This window comes from Scomber japonicus, chromosome 2, assembly GCF_027409825.1.
Source record: "Scomber japonicus isolate fScoJap1 chromosome 2, fScoJap1.pri, whole genome shotgun sequence".
NCBI lineage: Eukaryota > Metazoa > Chordata > Actinopteri > Scombriformes > Scombridae > Scomber > Scomber japonicus.
Genome location: NC_070579.1, coordinates 2,080,911 through 2,103,410, shown reverse-complemented (window position 1 = coordinate 2,103,410; position 22,500 = coordinate 2,080,911). Strand labels below are relative to the sequence as shown.

The 22,500-nt window shown below is 39.0% G+C and overlaps 1 protein-coding gene across 1 annotated transcript; it reads left to right on the top strand.

Annotated features, from left to right (window-relative positions):
- Positions 1-1,460: 1,460 nt before the first annotated feature.
- rrp36 (ribosomal RNA processing 36) lies at positions 1,461-8,437 on the top strand. The gene is made up of 8 exons (XM_053337721.1): positions 1,461-1,560; positions 2,385-2,774; positions 3,077-3,212; positions 4,678-4,744; positions 4,832-4,936; positions 5,045-5,122; positions 6,239-6,356; positions 7,620-8,437. Exons 2-8 carry the CDS (start codon positions 2,390-2,392, stop codon positions 7,775-7,777), a joined length of 1,047 nt encoding a protein of 348 aa, XP_053193696.1. The 5' UTR covers positions 1,461-1,560; positions 2,385-2,389; the 3' UTR covers positions 7,778-8,437.
- The last annotated feature ends 14,063 nt before the right edge of the window (positions 8,438-22,500 follow it).

Genomic DNA, 22,500 nt, shown 5'->3' with positions numbered 1-22,500 from the left:
AACGTGACGAGTTTCTTCTTCACCTGGTCTCCTAGCAACGAGAATAAACTCCTCCTCCTCTGCTGTTACCCTGCTGCGTGTGTGTGTGTGTGTGTGTGTGTGTGTGTGTGTGTGTGTGTGTGTGTGTGTGTGTGTGTGTGTGTGTGTGTGTGTGTGTGTGTCGACCCCCCATCCTGCACTGTTTACATTTAGGAATTAAGGAATTAATCTGAGACGTGTCATTAATGTTATTTACTGGGAAAAAAAGAAAGAAGGTGATTGTAAGAGAATCAAATAAATGAGTAATTAATTAGTAATAGACCTAAAATAATAAACACACAAGTCACGATTCCCTTTAATGTTATACTCACATTTTTAATTAATAGCCTATATTGTTGTACAGTATGTTATAATGTAAAATCAATAAAGAAACTGTTGATTGATGATCGCATTTGAGGCAAAAACCATAAAAATATAATATAACTATAAACTATTAATAAATCAGATGTAACTAAACATTAAAGAATCAATTTAGAAAAATAATTTATATATTTATTTTTTATTAAATATGTTTGTTTTATCACAGATAGTAAAACTGATCCTGAATTTTAAAATAATTGTGTTGTCGTTGTTGTTTTTGGCCAGCAGGAGGCAGCACTGCGCATGACAGGATGTCTACCACACCGGAAGTAAAAAGCCGAAAGTGTAACGTTAACAACCGTTAACAACAGTCAGACAGGAAGTGAGTCGTTTTTAACCGTTTCTACCAAATTACAGCGTAGAAAAATATATATTCTAGTCCTCAAATATTCTCTAGAAGTCTTTTAATGTTATAAAGCACATTAAAAACAGCAGACTAAAGATACATAAAATACAATAAAGCATAAAAAGACAAACAATGCAGCTTTAATTCTGAGTTAAACCTGGATGTTAAAGTCTGGAGTAACATGTTTAATGATTTGTGATTAATGTGTTGATCATTTTATCCATTAATAGATTCGTTGTTTGGTCCATAAAATGTCAGAAAATGGTGAAAAATGTGGTTCAATGTTTCCAAAAGTCGAATATGTTCAGTTTATTCTTACTTTACGAAAGACAGACTTAAATAAACCAGAACATATTCATATTTAAGAAGCTAAATCTGAGAATTTGGACATTTTTTCCTCTTAACAATGACTCAAAACAATTAATCTATTAACAGAATAGTTAAAATAAGATCAGATATTCATTTATTAGTCCAACAATGGAAAAACGGAATAAAGAACAATAAATAATAAGTACCAAAACAATAAAAATATAAAGTATAAAGTATAGTTTAGTATATATCATCAACTATACTTTATATAGTTGATGATTAATTTAACAGAAAATATGTAGTCGATGAAAGAAACATGAACATAAAACTAATACGGCAACTCAGTCATACCTTTAATTTGAAATCTACCCAAACCGGAAGAATTATATTCGGAGTGACACGCGCCGCCTTCTCAAACATAAACACGTGGATAATGGAGCTGAACTAAAATCTGACTTGAAATAAAGAAATAAAGATTAATATCTCATCCTGACAGCAGAGAGAAGGTAAGTTTGAGTTTATATGAAGGCGGAAGATAAGAAAGTTATTGATTATTAAAATATATCGATCATCTATCGGTGACGCTTGTTTACATCCAGACGAGAAACAACATGTGACTTTTAGTGGAGAGATTAATATATACATATATATATATATATACTGCAGTATTATAGTGATGTAGTATGCAGTATTACAGTAAAAGTACTGCAGTATTATGAGTGATGTAGTATGCAGTATTACAGTAAAAGTACTGCAGTATTATAGTGATGTAGTATGCAGTATTACAGTAAAAGTACTGCAGTATTATAGTGATGTAGTATGTTAGTTTATACTACTAGCTAGTTTACATTACTTTATATACAGTTAGCTAGTTTATACTATTTTATATACAGTTAGCTAGTTTATACTACTTTATATACAGTTAGCTAGTTTATACTACTTTATATACAGTTAGCTAGTTTATACTACTTTATATACAGTTAGCTAGTTTATACTACTTTATATACAGTTAGCTAGTTTATACTACTTTATATACAGTTAGCTAGTTTATACTACTTTATATACAGTTAGCTAGTTTATACTACTTTATATACAGTTAGCTAGTTTATACTACTTTATATACAGTTAGCTAGTTTACACTACTTTATATACAGTTAGCTAGTTTACACTACTTTATACAGTTAGCTAGTTTACTCTACTTTATATACAGTTAGCTAGTTTAGTCCAGTGGTTCCCAACCTAGGGGTGGGGCCCCTCCAAAGGGTCAGCAGATAAAGGTCTTCCTCTTCATCAGTTCTAACATTTCATCTCTTCTTCTTCTTCTTCTCAGCCGTGATGAAGAAGAGGGAGCAGCAGAAGGTAAAGATGGCAAGCAGCAGCGATGACGAAGACTCTGACGTGGAGAGAAACTTCGCACTGCTCACTAAGAGAGGAGGAGGAGGAGGAGAGGAAGGAGAACAGTACCACCAAGAAGAGGAAGAGGAGGAATTCAGTGATGAAGAGGAGGAGGGGGAGGAGGAGGAGGAAGGGTCTGATGATGGTGAAGAAGAAATAGGAGAAGAGGAGGAGGTTGAAGGGGATGAAGAAGAGGAGGATGACTTTGATGAAGAAGAAGAAGAGGATGACGACGATGATGATGAAGAGGAGGATGATGATGATGAAGAGGCAGAGGAAGCTGGTGGCAGCGGTGAGATCCAGACCAGAGAAGACATGAAGAAAGGTGAATTTACAGCGTTTATTAACATTTAATAAGAAACTAAAGATAAAAACATTCAGAATAAAAGTTAAATTAGCTTCATTTTATTGACTCTGAGATTATTATAATAAATGGCTTCAACTATTAATTACTGTCAATATCAATCAATTAATCTTTTCTGTAAATATCAGAAAATAGTGAAAATGAACCTTTAAAATTTCAAAGCTTCATTTTGTCAGTTAATTGAGTCATAAAGTATTTAGCTCTTTTTTAATATAGTGTTTAATAGTTAATAAATTGAGTCTCTTTTCTCTCGTCTTTCTCAGAATTGTCCAAAATGTCTTTCGAGGACGTTTTGATTCTTCAGAATAAAGTCGGAACTAAAGTTTATAACGAAGTCGCGTTCGGCAGCCGAGAGAATCAGAAAGAGATCGGCAAGAAGAAACGACTCAACAAGAACCGGTGAGAACAAGAGCTGAGCGCTAACGTTAACGTTGCGCTAGTTTTTACGTCATGAGTGTTGTTACGTTGTGTGTTTTGTTGTCGTGAGTGTTTACTAGGGATGCAACGGTACTCGGTAAAATATTGAACTGTTCGGTCCGCTCTGCAGGGAACAATACGACCTTATGGACCGTGGGTTTTTGGTTTTGCAATTCATTTTGCATTGATGCTTTACAGACCACTGTGTGTCTGTCCGTCCGTCCGTCCGTCCGTCCGTCCAGGCAGGCAGGTGAAAAGCCCTCCCTGCAGGTTAATGTCCAATCACTGTTGTGCCTCCACCCACTCACCCTCTCTCACACAGTGACTGGAGCAGGTTCAAGGTGCAGGCAGCTCACACACAGAATTGGAAAAAAGAAAACAAAGAGGCATGACCAGCACTAGTGGAGGAGTTGACAGAGAAAAGTTTGAAGAAGCATCGGCTTCATTCAAATCTCCGGTGTGGGTTAATTTCGGTTTCGCTGTTGAATACATGCAGGAGTGTCCCATATATTGATAGTGGCTCCCTGACACCCGCAAATGAGACTCAATCTCCCGGAATGTGGATTGAGCAAGAGTGCGCTAGTGAGTGACTGTACGTGTGTTTGTGTGTGTGTGTGTGTGTGTGTGTGTGTGACTATCAATGCAGCGTATGAGAGCACAACGTCCTTACAGCTGTGTGTTGCAGCTACCGATCCCCCCACCGGACTGACAACGATCGCGCCCCCCCCCCCTCCACCCCTGCCTTCCCCAACCCAGTGTAATGTTTTATACATATTTCATACTGTATAGCGTACAAGTAGTCAAGGAATAAGAGGCAGTTTACCATTTGAAAGTGTTGTATTATTCAGTACACCAGTGATACTGGAATAGTTAGGGTTAGGGTTAGCATGCATTTTTAGCTGACAAGCAAAATAAAGAGATCATTTTGGGAGAAAAAAAGTTGTTCTCTTTGCACAAAAAATGAACCAAAACCGTGGCCCAAAAACCGAGGTACGGACCGTACGGTGGGTTACCTGTACTGGGGCAACTGTGGCTCAGGAGGTAGAGCGGTCGTCCTCCAATTGGAACATTGGTGGTTCGATTCCCGGCTCCTCCAGTCCACATGTCGATGTGTCCTTGGGCAAGACACTTAACCCCAAATTGCTCCCGTTGCTGTGCCAACGGTGTGTGAATGTGAATGAATGGTTAACCTTCCCCCTTCCCTGATGAGCAGGTTGGCACCCTGCGTGGTAGCCACCCTGCCATCAGTGTGTGAATGATTGTAATGTAAAATGTAATGTTGCAAAGACTAGAAAGGCGCTATATAAGTACAGTCCATTTACCATGTTGCACCCCTAGTGTTTACGTTGTGTATTTTTACTTTGTGTTTATTTTTTATGTTGTGTATTTTCATGTCATGTGTTTTTACGTTATGTTGTTACATCGTGTTTTTGCGTCTTTTTTTCAGCCCAATGGAGATCTCGTCTAAGAGGCCGCCTCCCTTCCTGCGTAAAGTCGTCTCCGTTAAGAAACCGGTGAGTTAACTTCGTGTTTATAAGAAGATTTTTTTTTTTTATTCTGCTGAAACGTTTTTAACGCGTTTCTCTTTTTTTGTGTTTTAGACGTTGAGAGATCCGCGATTCGACGATCTGTCCGGAGAATATAAACCCGAGATATTTGAGAAAACGTATAAATTCATCAACGACATCAAAGACAAAGAGAAAGAGGTGAGACTTTAAAATCCGATAAAACGACGAAGAAGCTTTAAACTCGTAGACGTCCGATCTGTCAGAAACACAAAGCTAACTTCCTGTTAACTTCCTGTTTGTCTGCAGATCGTCCAGAAGAAGCTGAAGAAGGGGAAGAACAGCAGCGATAGATCGGAGAAGCTGCAGTTCCTCCTGAAGAGAATGGTGAGTCTGAGCCGTCCGAACATCGCAGATCACGATAAAGTCTCCGAAACATAAAGCTGGAATCTATCGGGAAGAATATTCTGTTCCTCACTGCGAATGTTTGTGTAGCTTTGTGGGTTTTTTACGTTGTTAGGTTTTTTTTACGTCGTTAGGTTTTTTTTAACGTTGTTAGGGGTTTTTTTTATGTCGTTAGGTTTTTTTTACGTCGTTAGGTTTTTTTAACGTTGTTAGGGTTTTTTTTTTACATCATTAGGGTTTTTTTTACATTGTTAGGGTTTTTTCCGTTGTTAGTTTTTTTTTTTACGTTGTTAGGGTTTTTTTACATTGTTAGGGGTTTTTTTACGTTGTTAGGTTTTTTTTTACAACATTAGGTTTTTTTTACGTTTGGTTTTTTTTACGTTAGGTTTTTTTTACTTCGTTAGTTTTTTTTACGTCATTAGGGTTTTTTTAACGTTGTTAGGTTTTTTTTTACTTCGTTAGGTTTTTTTACGTCATTAGGTTTTTTTTACGTTGTTAGGTTTTTTTTACGTTAGGGTTTTTTTTACTTCATTTTTTTTTTACGTCGGTAGTTTTTTTTTTTTACGTCATTAGATTTTTTAACGTTTGGTTTTTTAACATTGTTAGGTTTTTTAACGTTGTGTTTTTTAATGTTTTTTAACGTAATGTGGGATTTTACATTGTGACTTTTTCTTACGTTGGGTTTTAAAAAAATGTTTTATAGGTTTTTTACGTTGCATGTTTTTACGTAATGTTTTCTTAGTTGTTTTTTAATGTTTTTTTTTCGTGTGTCCTTTTATATTGTAATTTTTTACGTTTTTTTTTTTCATCATGTTTTATTAACGTTGTGTGGATTTTATGCCATGAGTTTTTTGGGGTTTTTTTTAAAGTACGTTGTTTTGTTTTTTTTACATTGTTTGGGTTTTTACGTACATTTTTTATGTTTTTTACGTTTTTTTACTTCATGTCTGTTTTTACGTGTTTTCCATCACTTCCATTATAAACATTACGAAGGATCTTCTGATGCTCCGTCTGAACAGGACGAATGATAACAGACACGTAAACACACTTGATGCTAACGTTCGGACGTGTTTTCGTATTTTCTTCGTAACTCTTTAGGAGAACCAGGAGCGAGCGAGGAAGAGTCGAGAGCAGCAGAGAGAGAGAGAGCTGCAGTTCAAACGGCAGCAGAGAGAACGAGCCAATCAGGGAGAGCGACCGTTCTTCCTCAAGAAATGTAAGAAAACTATTTTAATGTTTAAATTAAAGACGACGAAGAAACAGACGATTAATTAACTGATCAAAGAAACGACGAACAGAGTAATTAACACGTTTAATCAGTTTAAAGTCTTTTTATACTGACGGCTTCATGTTCATGTCTGTTTCTCATCATTAAATATAATAAAGTTTATTTGATTAGTTTTAAACCTTTTAGTTCATAAACACTGTAATGAACTAAATATTACTGCAGTGAGATTATCTGATTAATTAACGTTTAATTAATTAAATAAAAGCAACAATATTACAAGAAATGGATTAAAAGAAAAATCGGACAAAAATGAGCTTGAAAGTATTTAAAAATATAAAGTAGAGAAATCATCCTTAAATATGCTTTAATGTGTGAAATATAAAAATCAGAGAAACAATGAAAACAGGTCAGAAGAAAAAAAAGAAGCGTTGACAGTAAATCGTCAGAATTAGTTCAAAATAATTTTAAAAAGATTATAAATGTGAAAAAATAGTCAGGACTGTTTATTTTATTTTATTTTGCAGAAGTTAAAATTTAAAGCCTCCACCTTTAAAAATGTTAAAAATGTCACAATATTACATAAAATAATATGACTTCCTTCCATCCTCCTTTCCTTTCCTTCCTTTCTTTCCTTCTTTCATCCTTTCTTCCTTCCTTCTTCATTTCATTCCTTCTTCCTTTCCTTCCTTCCTCCTGTCCTTCCTTCTTCCTCCCTCCCTCCCTTCCTCCTTCCTTCTTCCTCCCTTCCTTCCTTTCCTTTCCCCCTTCCTTTCCTTCCTTCTTCCTTTCCTCCTTCTTCCCTTCCTCCCTATGACGGAGTGCAAGAGTATTTAATATTTTAATATATATATATATTTAAAAAGAAAAGTAAAACAGTAAATATATGAATGATTACTAGTAGTTAGTAGTTACTTTTTTGATAAAAGAAACTATACTACAATGAAATTTGGATTATTATAAGTATTATAATGTTCTATCTTTCATGTTAGTGTTAGTGTTGATACTGAAAGTAGAAAAAGAAAACAGAAGAGAAGAAGATAAAATGTTTAAATATGTGAAATATAACACTAGAGAAACTTTAAAATAATGAAATATATGAAATTATAAAGTTATAACAAATTCTGTAAATGTGAATAAAAATCCTTCTTGTGATTCTTTGAGTGTAAAAAGCATCAGACTGCACTTCTGTTTAAATGATAATAATAATAATAATTAATAATAATAATTAATAATGTTTTTCTGTGTTTCCAGCGGAGAAGAAGAAGCTGCAGCTGGCTGAGAGATACGAGCAGTTGAAGAAAAGCGGGAAACTGGAGAACTTCCTGAGTAAGAAGAGGAAGAGGAACGCCGGCAAAGACCGCAGGAAGCTGCCGAAGCAGATGATGCAGAAGACGAAGACGACGGCGTGACGCGTTTAAAAAGAAGAGGTGAAGAAGAAGAAGAAGAAGCTGCAGGTAAGGAGCGTAATGGACTGAAGGAGGAAGGACTTTAAACATCACTGTGGTGCGTTCAGGGACACTCTGTCAGATTTGTAGAAAGACTTTTTCTCTCTGCCGGATGACTCTTATATTTTTTTTATTTTTTGTGGTGTCAGTGAACGCACCATCAGCCTCAGATTCACACACTTTAAACCTCAGTCGTCCAGATGATGCCTTCAGGGTCAGAGCAGAAAAACGGGAAACTCAGAGCTCAGCAGTGGACAGTTTGCATCCAGTTGACGCTGTGTTTTCCTACGATCTTCTGGGTCCTCAAACATCACGTTTAATGTAGATGTTGTGTTTTCCTACGATCTTCTGGGTCCTCAAACATCACATTTAACATACCGATGCTAACGATCTTACTTTGTATATAAAATGTTTGATTTGATATTTTTCTCGTTAAAGTCTTCGTACAGTCAACATTCATTTTTACAGTTTTCCTGATGTCCATTGAAGGCATCGTGAATAATATTTAATTGATGCTACATACTAATATAATTCAGTTTATAATGTTTTACTGTTTTATACAAACAGGAAGTGATGCGATCAGACTGATTTCAGGATTAAAGACAATAATAAAAAATGTTCTTTCAAATATTCTGACGGTTTTTATTTTGTTTTAGATAAAAAGACAGACGGGTTTAATAAAATATAATTAAAAAGGAGAGGGAGAGAGAGAGAGAGACATAGAGACAAACAGAGAGACAGAGAGAAAGAGACATTGAGAGAGAGAGAGAGAGAAAGAGAGGGAGAGAGAGAGGGGGAGGGAGAGAGAGACACAGAGAGAGACATAGAGAGATTTTCATTCAGGGGCCGGATCATTAAAAAGATGGAAGGAAGGAGGGAAGAAAGAAAAGATGGATAGTGAAGGAAGGAAGGAAGGACAGATGGAAGGAAGGAAAAGAAGACAGGAAGGAAAGTGGACCGGATTGCTCCCCTCAGCAGGCCGTTTCTGGCCCACGGGCCTCATGTTTGACCCCCCTGGTCTAGTGTGAGTGAAGCCTAAACACAAATAAATTCTTAGATCAGATTTAACTTTATCTGATTTAAAAGCATCTTCAGTTCATCAGGCTGCATGTGGGTTAAAGCTTTATAAAGGTGCAGTGTCACAGATCAGCCAGCAGGAGGCGCTGCAGGACAGACGATAGAAACATCAGGTTAACTCAGCTCAACTTTAAACTCAGACTCAGTGATTTATGTTTTTGTTTGTTTCTGAAACTTTTCATTCAATCACAAGTTTAATCTGCTGCAGCTGCAACAGTCACTGATTCCTCCTCTTCATACTGAGTATCCTTCCTTTCCTTCCATCCTTCTTCCCTTCCATCCTTCCTTCTTCCTCCCTTGACTCGAGGACAGTAGGAGGGTTAAAGTGTTTCTGTGTAATGATTCCTCCTGTTCATGCTGACCATCCTTCCTTCCTCCTTCCCTTCCTCCCTCCTTTCCTTCCTCCCGCCTTTCTTTCCTCCCTCCTTCCCTTCCATCCTTCCTTCTTCCTTTCCTTCCTCTCTCCTACCTTCCTTCCTTCCTTCCTTCCTTCCTTCCTTCCTCTCCTGACTCAAGGACAGCAGGAGGGTTAAAGTGTGTGTGTGTGTGTGTGTGTGTGTGTGTGTGTGTGTGTGTGTGTGTGTGTGTGTGTGTGTGTGTGTTCATACTGAGCATTAGATCCTTCATCATGTTAACAGGAAGTGATGGAGGACTAAACCCACAGTCCTCCTTCTGTGGAAACATGGATTATAAAGTTGATGTTTTTTAAGTATATTTTTTTGGGCTTTTTGCCTTTAACCCTTTATAGGACACTCATTGAAAGGAAGGAAGGTAGGGAAGGGAAGGAAGGAAGGAAGGAAGGAAAGGAAGGAAGGACGGAGGAAAGAAGGAAGGAAGGAAGGTAGGGGGGAGGAAAGAAAGAGAGAAGGAGGGAGGGAGAAAGGGAAGAAAGAAGGAAGGAAGAAGAAAGGGGGATGGAGGAAGGAAAGAAGGAAGGGAGGAGAGAAGGAAGAACAGATGGAAGGAAGGAAAGGAAGGAAGGAAGGACAGAGGAAGGAAAGACGGAGGAAATAAGGAACGAGGGAGGGAGAAAGGAAAAGAGGAAGGGAAGAAAGAAGGAAGAATATTTTGGGATATTTACAGAAGTTACCAAATATAATTATTTGCCCAATAAAGGGTTAATAGAGAGGTTAGTAGAGATAGACAGGAAACAGGAAGCAGAGAGAGGGGGGCAATGACATGCAGGATAGGACCACTCAGTGCGGGATTCGAACCGGGGTCACCTGCAACGAGGACTGTAGCCTCAACACATGGGGCATATGTTCATCTGAATGAAGAAGAGGAAGGAAGGAAGGAAGTGAGGAAAGGAGGGAGGAAGGGAGGAAAGGAAAGGAAAGAAGGAAGGGACGTAGGAGAGGAAGAAAAAAGGAAAGGAGGAAGGAAGGAAAGGAGGGAGGAAGGAAGGGAGGAAAGGAAAGAAGGAAGGGACGTAGGAGAGGAAGAAAAAAGGAGGGAGGAAGAAGGAAGGAAGGAAGGAAAGAGGGACCAAAGAAGGAGAGAGGAAGGAATGAAGTCACTTCATTGAAGTGAGGAAAGAGAGAAGGAGGGAGGGAGGAAGGACAGACGGAAGGAAGGGAAGGAGGAAGAAGGAAGGAAGGAAGGAAGGAAGGAAGGAACAGTCAAAACAGACGACAGGAAGATTAACTCTGTAAATGTGATCTGGAGAAAAAAAAGTGCAGACTTTTATTTTGAAGAGTTTAAAGTGATGATGTCATAGAGGAAACCTGGTGAACTCCTCCTTTAACTTTTAACGTGACCCTCCTTTAACCTCAGACTGCTCTCTCCTTTCTTCTCCTTCCTTTCCATCCCTTCATCTTAAAGCTGCTTCCTGCTTTAATCTAGCGTGTGTGAGAGCTTCTCTGTCAGCTGTACGTCTGATTTATAGCTTTTTAAAAACAGGAGAAGAAGAAACGTGAACAGTGATTATAGTTTATTATAGTTTCTGTTTCATCAGGAGCTCCGATCAGCAGCGTCTGAGGCTCCGATCATAAATCCTACAGGACAGAAAAAGCTGCATAACAAAGATAAAAACAGTGATTATACCTTCGTTATGCAGCCGTGTTACATTTAAAACATATGATGTCATACATGTTAGCTAGATGTCAGCAAGATGTCAGCAAGATGTTAGTTAGATGTTAGCTAGATGTTAGCTAGGTGTCAGCAAGATGTCAGCAAGATGTTAGTTAGATGTTAGCTAGATGTTAGCTAGGTGTCAGCAAGATGTCAGCAAGATGTTAGTTAGATGTTAGCTAGATGTTAGCGAGGTGTTAGCTAGATGTCAGCAAGATGTCAGCAAGATGTTAGCTAGATGTTAGTTAGATGTTAGTTAGATGTTAGCTAGGTGTCAGCTAGGTGTCAGCGAGATGTTAGCTAGATGTTAGTTAGATGTTAGCTAGATGTTAGCGAGGTGTTAGCTAGATGTTAGTTAGATGTTAGTGAGATGTTAGCTAGATGTCAGCAAGATGTCAGCAAGATGTTAGCTAGATGTCAGCTAGATGTTAGCGAGATGTTAGCTAGATGTTAGCTAGGTGTCAGCTAGGTGTCAGCTAGATATTAGCGAGATGTTAGCTAGATGTCAGCCAGATGTTAGCTAGATGTCAGCTAGATGTTAGTTAGATGTTAGTTAGATGTTAGCTAGATGTCAGCAAGATGTCAGCAAGATGTTAGCTAGATATTAGCGAGATGTTAGCTAGATGTTAGTTAGATGTTAGCTAGATATTAGCGAGATGTTAGCTAGATGTTAGTTAGATGTTAGCTAGATGTTAGCTAGATGTCAGCCAGATGTTAGCTAGATGTCAGCTAGATGTCAGCCAGATGTTAGCTAGATGTCAGCTAGATGTCAGCTAGGTGTCAGCTAGGTGTCAGCTAGATGTTAGCTAGATATTAGCGAGAAGTTAGCTAGATGTTAGTTAGATGTTAGCTAGGTGTCAGCTAGATGTCAGCTAGGTGTCAGCGAGATGTTAGTTAGATGTTAGCTAGATGTTAGCTAGATGTCAGCTAGGTGTCAGCCAGATGTCAGCTAGATGTCAGCTAGATGTCAGCTAGGTGTCAGCTAGATGTTAGCTAGATATTAGCGAGATGTTAGCTAGATGTTAGTTAGATGTTAGCTAGATGTCAGCCAGATGTTAGCGAGATGTCAGCAAGATGTCAGCAAGATGTTAGCTAGATATTAGCGAGATGTTAGCTAGATGTTAGTTAGATGTTAGCTAGATGTTAGCTAGGTGTCAGCAAGATGTCAGCAAGATGTTAGCTAGATATTAGCGAGATGTTAGCTAGATGTTAGTTAGATGTCAGCTAGGTGTCAGCTAGATATTAGCGAGATGTTAGCTAGATGTTAGTTAGATGTTAGCTAGATGTTAGCTAGATGTCAGCCAGATGTTAGCTAGATGTCAGCTAGATGTCAGCTAGGTGTCAGCTAGATGTTAGCTAGATATTAGCGAGATGTTAGCTAGATGTTAGTTAGATGTTAGCTAGATGTTAGCTAGATGTCAGCCAGATGTTAGCTAGATGTTAGCTAGATGTCAGCTAGATGTTAGCTAGATGTCAGCTAGATGTTAGCTAGATGTTAGTTAGATGTTAGCTAGATGTTAGTTAGATGTTAGCGAGGTGTTAGCGAGGTCAGTCCGTCGCTGATATACGATATAAATACATTCAGTAGTTAAGCTGTTGTAAATGTACGGTGGCCTGTAAGGGACAGAAACAGAGCTGCTAATGTGATATTAATGAAACATGATGAGGTTTATAATGAGTAACTTATCTGCTTTTTTATTATTAACATTAACGATCAGGACAAAAAATAGTTTATAAATATTTAAGATGCAAAGAATCCCGTAAAAGAATTAGATATAAAACTCATTCATAGGCAAAATGTTCTTTATAACAGAGTATTAGAGCCAGACTGAGAGAAAAAATATTATTATTTATTTATTTATTTTAAATTACGAGGATAAAGTCGTAATATTACAATAAAACAGTCGTAATATTATGAGGTGATGTAATGCTTGGCAGAATAAAACACCTTTTTTTATCGAAAATTCTTATAATTTCGGAGAATATCCAATTTTATTTTCTTTACGTTTCTTTTTTAACTTTAACCTGAAACATGAAGAAACTTCAGAGTCTGATATGAAGAGAAATTAATCCGAGTAATAATAAATACATGAAAACATGAATAAACACTGAAGATGATACTTTTTCCACTACTGTAAAAACTTTTTTTTTTGTAATATTTTCTAAATATCTGGTGTTTCCACTCATATTCTTTCATTTGTTCTTTTTTGTCTTTCTAATCTACATAAACCTAGTTTTAGTTTACTTTTTTTTTTAAATTCTCTCATTTTTATTATTTTTTATTATTTATTTTACTTTAAATTCTTTCCAAACATTTTTATCTTCCTTATTTTCTCTTGCATGTATTGGTCTCTTTTTTTTTTTTTTGATTAATTAATTTTATATAAGTTGCAAAACCACAAAAAATGAAATGAATGAAAACATCTAATAGCAACATTTAGCACCTAAAAATGTATAAATGTCATTAAAGTAAGTAAATCATTTATAAATACTATAAAGACTATATGGTCCAGAGACTCAGCAGAAGCTCAGGTTATTTAATCTGTAATCAGAGAACAGATCTTTATCTTTATCTTTTTAATGTTTCTCTTAAAAGTTAATTAAGGGTGAAAAACTTTCCTCTGCTCCTGATCTCTGCAGGCTGACAGGTGGCTTTCACCCAGCAGACAATAGGGGCAGGGCAGGGGGGTAATAGAGAGGAGGGGGTAATATAGGGCCTTATATTCATGAGCTAATGCCCCATTCATTGCCCCCCCCCCTATTACCCCCCCTCCTCCTCCTCCTTTGTGTCGCTGCTGTTATAAAAGTTATAAAAGACTCTTCAGTGTTTCAGTTTTTAACGCTTCGTGTTTGGAGACAAAAGTTCTCTTCATATTATTATTATAGTTATAATATAGCTTATATATAGCTATAATCAGATTAACTTTCATATGAATGAGATTAAATGCTTTTATTCACATTTAAAGAGACAAAAACTGCAGAACTTTCCTTTCAAAATAAAATAAAAGCATTAAAATAAAAAGTTATAAATGTTTCTGGTGATAAAATGAATTTAATTATTTTACTGATAAAAGAGGAAACTACTTCTAATATCAGCATTTATTAATATAAACTGGAAGTTCAGATCTGCAAATATGGAAATAAAATTTAAATGTTAATAAAATAAAATAAAATAAAATATATCAAACTTTAATTTTCAGGCATCACGTTAAGGTCCCCTCCTTCTTCTTCCACCAAATTTTGCCGTGTAACTCCAGCTTTGAGAAAACCCGACAATATATACATCAAAACGTGCGTCTCGATCGGGGGAGGGGTGCTATGACTTCTGGTGATGAAATTCCAATTTTTTTCCCAAAGTTATTCCCAAAAAACTGGGAATATTTCTCCATTGGAAATGAATGGGAACTTTTTGAAACCCCCCAAAATTTCACCTTTTTTCACCTTTTTTCAGAGTCACCTAGCTCTCTCATACGTGCACGTAGAAATATGATTCAAACTTTAAAACGGAGGACAACTTGTCCTCTCTCCAAAATACCAAACTATTTTTACATAAAATGTAAACTTTTCAATCTATGAGCAGTCAAACGAGGAGTGGAAATCACTTTTTCTTCAAAGTTAGAGTGGAAGCGGCAGTTAGCTAGAGTGTGAGAAGCAGTAAAAAATAACCTTCATTTTTATTTTTAACTCGAGCTCACGGCCAAACCGTAAAAAGGAGACATATAATTTTTGGTCAAAATGTAGACATAGGTGTTGGGATTCATAAAATGTGAAGTTGACAGGCGGGGTCTGCACAAAATTTAAACGGGGGGGCCGAGACCGGCAGCAATACCTGTCTCGCTCCCCACTGACTGTAATGTAATCGTCTTTTTTTTTCAAAATAATCTCAGTCTGTGTTCACACTGAGCTTACTCGCTCATTTTAATGAATATCTGAATAAAATAAACACTGTCAGAATCTGCCGGCTTCTGTGTCTCTCACAGTGTTTTCGGTTTTTGGACAGGAGTTACGGTTTTCTCACAGTTTGCAATTGTTCGGGACCTTGTCAGAAGCAGATTCTCACATCGCTGTAGCAACCATAGGGCCTTAGCTGCCCTTAGCAACCGTAGGGCCTTAGCTGCCCTTAGCAACCTGTTGCTGGGCAGAAACTGAGCTACTTTTTTGTGGTTGGCTAATTCTTCCTGTCTGTCTGTTTTGCCAGTTAACCGAGCTAATGGCCGAGCTAGTATTAGGGCCGTTTCCAGTGAAGAAGTTCCTGGAACTATTAGAGGGACAGGAACTTTACAGGAACCTTCCTCTCACTCGGCCCTGTCAACCGCCGTGTCTCCACTGAGAGGGCCGAGTGAGAGGAAGTTCCCGCCCAATGCCTGTGACGTAATCATTATGCGATTACGTCACGGCCAAGAAGCAGAAGTAAGAAGATAGAAGAAACAGATGACAGAAGATAGAATAAGCAGAATTAAGAAGAAGAAAGAAGAAAGAAGATTTTGAACATGGAAGGAGCGGAGGTGGTTGCTGGGTTGAATGAATTGATACTCTCTCTATATATACATACAGGACCAATCATTACAGATAAACACTTTAACCCTCCTGTTGTCCTCAAGTCAAGGGAGGAAGGAAGGAAGGAAAGAAGGGTAGGAGGGAGAAAGGAAGGAAGGAAGGAGGGAAAGATGGAAGGAAGGAAAGGATGCAGGGAAGGATGGATGGATGGAAGGAAGAAAGAAGGAAGGTAGGAGGGAGGAATGAAAGAGAGAAGGGAGGAGGAAGGATGGAAGGAAAGGAAGAAAGAAGGAAAGCCAGGGAGGAAGGAAGGAGGAAAGGAAGGAAAAGAAGAGAGGAATGAAAGGAAGAGAGAGAGGAAGGAAAAGAGGAAGGGAGGAAGGACAGAAGAAGGAAGGGAGGAAGGGAAGGAAAGGAAGGAAGGGCAGACAGAGGAAAGAAGGACTTAAGGAAGGAAAAAAGGGGAATGGAGGAAAGGAAGGAAGGAAGGGAGGATGGTTAAAGCAGTGAGGACATTTTCGGGACTTTTAGAGCTTAAAAACTTCTAGTTCACACTGGATCATTGTTCTGGACTTGAAATGACCATCGACTCTCCTCCTCCTCCTCCTCCTCTTCCTCCTCTTGCTCTTCCTCCTCCTCCTCCTCCTCCAGGTGAACACGCCCCATCAAAGCGTAACGGACTCCTTCTCTCCTCTAAACAAACCTCTCATTCCGATTCATGACCACTCCGTCGGCCATTGTTCCCTCTCAGACTCTTCAGCCTCATGAATACCCGACAAAAAGCCCGTCGTATAAACCGCGGCAGTGATGGCTTCCATACACCTCCTCCTACTCCTCCTCCTCCTCCTTCCCCTCTTCCTCTTCCTCCTCCTTCTCCTCCTCCTCCTGCTCTTTCTCCTCCTCTTCCTCCTCCTCCTCCTTCTCCTCCTCCTCCTCTTTCTTCTTCTTCCTCCTCCTTCTCCTCCTCCTCCTGCTCTTTCTCCTCTTTCTCTTTCTCCTCCTCCTCTTGTTCTTCCTTCTCCTCTTCTTCTTCTTCCTCCTCCTCCTCCTCTTTCTACTCTTTCTCCTCCTCTTCCTCCTCCTCCTCCTCTTCTTCTTCTTCTTCTTCTTCTCCTTCTCCTTCTCCTTCTCCTCCTCCTCTTCCTCCTCTTCCTCCTCTTCCTCCTCCTCCAGGTGAACACGCCCCATCAAAGCGTAACGGACTCCTTCTCTCCATCTAAACAAACCTCTCATTCCGATTCATGACCGCTCCGTCGGCCATTGTTCCCTCTCAGACTCTTCAGCCTCATGAATACCCGACAAAAAGCCCGTCGTATAAACCGCGGCGGTGATGGCTTCCATACAGCTCTCAGCCTGGAAGCCATCTGTCCGCTCGGCCCTCCTGTTACAGCCATGAGAAAGAGAAAGGGATAATTGAGTGTTTTATAGAGAGAGAGAGAAGAGAGAGCGGAGAATAGCTGATTTGTATTCTTTAGAAAGAGGCCGCCAGGGGTTTCACAGCACATCTGCCCCCTCCACCTCCACCTAACCCAACCACCCAACCTCCATTCAGCCTCATTCACTCCGCCGCCAATTAGCACACTCAATTAAGCTCTCATAATCCTCTTCATCCACACAAGAGCTCGGGCCCAACGCCACGCCCGCCGCCATGCAGGAGGGCCAACAAATGACACTTTAGTGACTGTTTTCTTTTCGGGAGCAGAAGAAGAAGAAGAAGGAGGAGGTAGAAGGAGACAAAGCAGATTGATGTCAGTGAGCTCGACCTGCAGCTGGCAGCGTGAAGGATCTCCCTCACCGCCGGGTCGGATCTTTGTTGTGTCGGGTCTCGAGCTGCTGCCTTTTCACCGCCGGCTGAAAGGAGAGGCAGGAGAGGCAGGCAGCAGTCAGGCACAAGCAGGATCTGACAAAGCTTGCAAGAAGGGGTTTTTAATCCTCATTAGTGCCGCGTGAGCCGGAGCTGATGGGAATTTAACGGGTTTTAAAATGTTGAGACGCTGCTCTGATAGTTAGAGGAAGATGAATACATTGCAGGAGAACAGCTAGCAGACTGATTATAGACAGGGTTGAAACTTTTACAGTAAAATATAAGAGTGGAAACAACAGAAATACACTCCTCCACTAACACAGAGGAGCTTCTGGGTGATTTTAACCCAAATAAACTGATAAAAAACACATTAAAACTTTCATTATTTAATAAAAACTCAAGAATTTTGTCCATAATTGAGTCTGAAAGTCAACTGTAAGCTTATAGTTTTATATTTTCTTTACATTAAAGTTCCTAAAATAAATGATAATAGTAAAATATTGTGGTTTTATCCCTTGCTGAGTGAATTTAACCCAAATAAACTGATCAAAAACACATTAAAACTTGCATTATATAATAAAAACTCAATGATTTTGTCCATAATTGAGTCTGAAAACCAACTGTAAGCTCAGAGTTTTATATTTTCTTTACATTAAAGTTCTTGAAATAAATGATAATAGTACAAATATTGTTGTTTTATCCCCAAAAAGTGGAAACAACTTCCTCCTCCACTAACACAGACGACCTGTTGAGTGATTTTAACCCAAAAAACTGATAAAAACACCAAAAAAACACATTAAAACACATTAAAATTTGCATTATATAATAAAAACGCAATGATTGAGTCTAAAAGTCAACTGTGAGGTCAGAGTTTTATATTTTCTGTTCATTAAAGTTCTTTAATTAAATGATAATAGTACAAATATTGTTGTTTAATTGGCTCGTTACGTTCCAACGCTCAGATAATAATAATTATAATGCTTTTAATATCACATTCAAGTAGTAAATAGTGTCTCAACCCAAATAAACTGATAAAAACACATTAAAACTTGCATTATTTAATAAAAACTTAATGATTTTGTCCAGAATTGAGTCAGAAAGTCAACTGTGAGCTTAGAGTTTTAGATTTTCTTTACATTAAAGTTCTTGAAATAAATGATAATAGTAAAAATATTGTTGTTTTATCCCTGAAAAGTGGAAAAAACTTCCTCCTCCACCTCACACAGACGACCTGTTGAGTGATTTTAACCCAAATAAACTGATAAAAACACCAAAAAACACATTAAAACTTTCATTATTAAATAAAAACGCAATAATTGAGTCTAAAAGTCAACTGTGAGGTTAGAGATTTATATTTTCTGTTCTCAAATAATCCAAACCCTGAGTGGAAACAACTTCCTCCTCACACAGACGACCTGCTGAGTGATTTTAACCCAAAAAACTGATAAAAAACACCAAAAAAACACATTAAAACTTTAATTATTTAATAAAAAACACAATCATTTTCTCCATATTGAGTCTTTAAACACCAAACTGATCATTTTCACTTGTTTCTAATTCAACTTTCTATAAATGTTTCTAAAGATTAATGTCTAAATACAAAAAAAATACACAATATATGAACCTAAAATCTGAATAATAAATATTATATTATTATATTTAACCCTTTACATGCTGCTTATATTCTTTATTATATGGTGCCTGTCACATTATGAACCATAAATGTATTTTGTGTTCATGTTGTCTTTACATTTAAATATTAAGCTGTCAAGGAAGGAAGGAAAGATGGAAGGAAGGATGGAAGGGAGGAAGGAAAGGAGGAGGGAAGGATGGAAGGAAAGGAGGAAGGAAAGGAGAAGGAATGATGGAAGGAAAGATGGAAGGATGGAAGGAAAGGAGAAGGAAGGAAAGATGAAAGGATGGAAGGAAAGATGGAAGGATGGAAGGAAAGGAGAAGGAAGGATGGAAAGATGAAAGGATGGAAGGAAAGGAGAAGGAAGGATGGAAGGAAAGATGGAAGAAGGAAGGAAAGATGGAAGGATGGAAGGAAAGGAGAAGGAAAGATGAAAGAAGGATGGAAGGATGGAAGGAAAGGAGAAGGAATGATGGAAGGGAGGAAGGAAAGGAGGAAGGATGGAAGGAAAGGAGAAGGAAGGATGGAAAGATGAAAGGATGGAGGAAGGAAGGAAGGAAAGATGAAAGGATGGAAGGAAAGGAGAAGGAAGAATGGAAGGAAAGATGGAAGAAGGAAGAAAGAAAGATGAAAGGATGGAGGAAGGAAGGAAGGAAAGATGAAAGGATGGAAGGAAAGGAGAAGGGAGGATGGAAGGAAAGATGGAAGAAGGAAGGAAGGATGAAAGGAAAGGAGGAATAAAGATGGAAGGATGGAAGGAGAAGGAAGGATAGAAGGAAGGAAGAAAGAAAGGAGGAGGGAAGGATGGAAGGAAAGGAGGAAGAAAGAAAGAAGGAAAGATGGAAGGATGGAAGGAAAGATGAAAGGATGGAAGGAAAGGAGAAGGAAGGATGGAAGAAGGAAGGAAGGAAGAAAGAAGGATGGAAGGATGAAGGAAGTGACAGACTTTAAGCCTCTACAGGAAAAGCTGAGAATGTAGTTTATGGTGTTTTTAATTGCTTTTAAATGTTAAAAAGGGTCAAATTAACATCATATAAGAGTTAAAGGTTTGTTTTATAGTAGTTTCCAGTCAAATTAACAGAAAACTAAAACCTCAGAAAACTGAACATGAGAGACGACGAGCCGCTGAGAAACAACGTACAGTCACTCTAACTCTAACTTTAACTCTAACTTTAACTTTACCCAACGTCAGCATCAACACACACACAGAACTAGGACTTTAGTATCCTTTCTTTCCTTTCCTCCTTTTCTTCCTTCCTTCCTTCTTTCCTTCCTCCCTCCCTTCCTTCCTTCCTTCTTTCCTTCTTCCTTCCTTCCTTCCTCTCTCCCTCCCTCCTTTTCTTCCTTCCTTCCCTCCTTTCCTTCTTCCTTTCTTCCTCCCTTCCATCCTTCCTTCCTCCCTCCTTTCCTTCTTTCTTCCTTACTTCCTTCCCTCCCTTCCTTCCTCTCTCCTTTCCTTCTTTCTTTCTTTCTTCCTTCCTCTCTCCTTTCCTTCTTTCTTCCTTCCTTCCTTCCCTCCCTTCCTTCCTCCCTCCTTTCCTTCTTTCTTCCTTCCTTCCTTCCTCTCTCCTTTCCTTCCTTCTTTCTTCCTTCCTTTCTTTCTTTCTTCCTTCCTCTCTCCTTTCCTTCTTTTTTCCTTTCATCATTCCTTCCTTCCCTCCCTTCCTTCCTCTCTCCTTTCCTTCTTTCTTCCTTCCTTCCTTCCCTCCCTTCCTTCCTCCCTCCTTTCCTTCTTTCTTCCTTCCTTCCTTCCTCTCTCCTTTCCTTCTTTCTTCCTGCCTTCCTTCCCTCCCTTCCTTCCTTTCTTCCTTCTTTCCTTCCTCCCTCCTTTCCTTCTTCCTTTCTTCTTCCTTCCTTTCTTCCTTCCTCCCTCCTTTCCTTCTTTCTTTCTTTCTTCCTTCCTCTCTCCTTTCCTTCTTTCTTCCTTCCTTCCTTCCCTCCCTTCCTTCCTCTCTCATTTCCTTCTTCCTTCCTTCCTTCCTTCCCTCCCTTCCTCCCTCCTTTCCTTCTTCCTTCCTTCCTTCCTTCCTCCCTCCTTTCCTTCTTTCTTTCTTTCTTCCTTCCTCTCTCCTTTCCTTCTTCCTCCCTTCCTTCCTCTCTCGCTTTCTTTCCACCTTTCCTTCTTCCTTCCTTCCTTCCTCTCTCCTTTCCTTCTTTTTTCCTTCCTTCCCTCCCTTCCTTCCTTCCTCTCTCCTTTCCTTCTTTCTTCCTTCCTTCCTTCCCTCCCTTCCTTCCTCTCTCCTTTCCTTCTTTCTTCCTTTCATCATTCCTTCCTTCCTTCCTCCCTTCTTTCCTCTGTCCTTTTTTTAGAACAGCCCAGATTTTTCCAGTTTTTTATTGAAATCCAAGCAGCTCGAGTCCGATGAATAACTTGAAAGGTAACGTTACCCTAGACACTTAACACACTAGATCTTTCCTGCAGAGACACTGTGAAGAAAGCCAAGGTGACACTCAGCACGTTTACATGCACAAGCACAAACACCCACATGTTTGTTTGAATCCTACAGCTCATGATTCAAGATTCAAAAAACTTTATTGTCCGTCACATCCTGACAGAGCTCAAAAAAGTCGGATTCAAACAAACATGTCGGTGGAACTTCTTTGGAGTAAATGAGATAAAGATATATTAGTTAACATCGTCACTAGAACCTGATCACATTTCATTTTGTTCTGCTCGTCCAAACTCTCCATTAAGACACAAAACCCTCATTTAAATACTGCTGTTGGAAGGGAGGAGGAAGGGAGGGAGGGGGGGGAAGGAAGGAAGGGAGGGAGGGGAGAAAGGAAAGGAAGGAAGGAAGGAAGGAAGGAGGGAGGGAGGGAGGGGAGGGAGGAAGGAAGGAAGGAAGGAAGGAAGGAAGAAAGAGAGAGGAAGGAAAGAAAGCGAGAGAGAGGAAGGACAAACAGAAGGAAGGAAGGAAGGAAGGAAGTAGATCAGCTGCAAAACACACAATACCTAAACGCTCAATCTCTCACACTGTGCTGCTGTTTAGTTCCTTTATTTATATTTATATTATATATATTATATTTATTTAGGGATCTTAGTGAATCAGACCCTCTGAGCTGCTGCAGAGTGACTTTAATCACCTGAAAGCTCCACAAACCTCTAAATCAGAGGTGCCAAACATGAGGCCCGTGGGCCAGAACCGGCCCGCTAAGGCGTCCAATCCGGCCCACTTTCCTTCCTTCTTCTTCTCCTTCCTATACCCTCCTGTCATCTGTCCTTCCTTCCTTCTTTGTTTCCTTCCCTCCGTCCGTCCTTCCTTCCTTCCTTGTCTTCTTTCCTTCTTTGTTTCCTTCCCTCCGTCCTTCCTTCCTTCCTTCCTTCCATCTTTTCTTAATCTTCCTTTCCTTTCTTGTCTTCTTTTCCTTTCTTCCTTTCCTTCCTAATCCCTTGTCCTTCCTTCCTTCCTTCCTTCCTTCCTTCCGTCCTTCCTTACTTCCTACCTTCCTTTTGTCTTTCCTTCCCTCCTTCCTTTCCTTCCTAATCCCTTTTCCTTCCTTCCTTCCTTACTTCCTACCTTCCTTTTGTCTTTCCTTCCCTCCTTTCTTTCCTTCCTATCACTTTTCCCTTCTTTCCATCCTTGTTTCTATCCTTGTTTCCTT

What these genes read in the sequence shown, in the direction of transcription:
- rrp36 (XM_053337721.1), top strand. Translation starts at nt 2,390, where the DNA reads ATGAAGAAGAGGGAGCAGCAGAAGGTAAAGATGGCAAGCAGCAGCGAT. An exon ending in TCGTCTCCGTTAAGAAACCG is followed by an intron (nt 4,745 to 4,831) that starts GTGAGTTAACTT and finishes TTTGTGTTTTAG; the next exon opens with ACGTTGAGAGATCCGCGATT. An exon ending in AGTTCCTCCTGAAGAGAATG is followed by an intron (nt 5,123 to 6,238) that starts GTGAGTCTGAGC and finishes GTAACTCTTTAG; the next exon opens with GAGAACCAGGAGCGAGCGAG.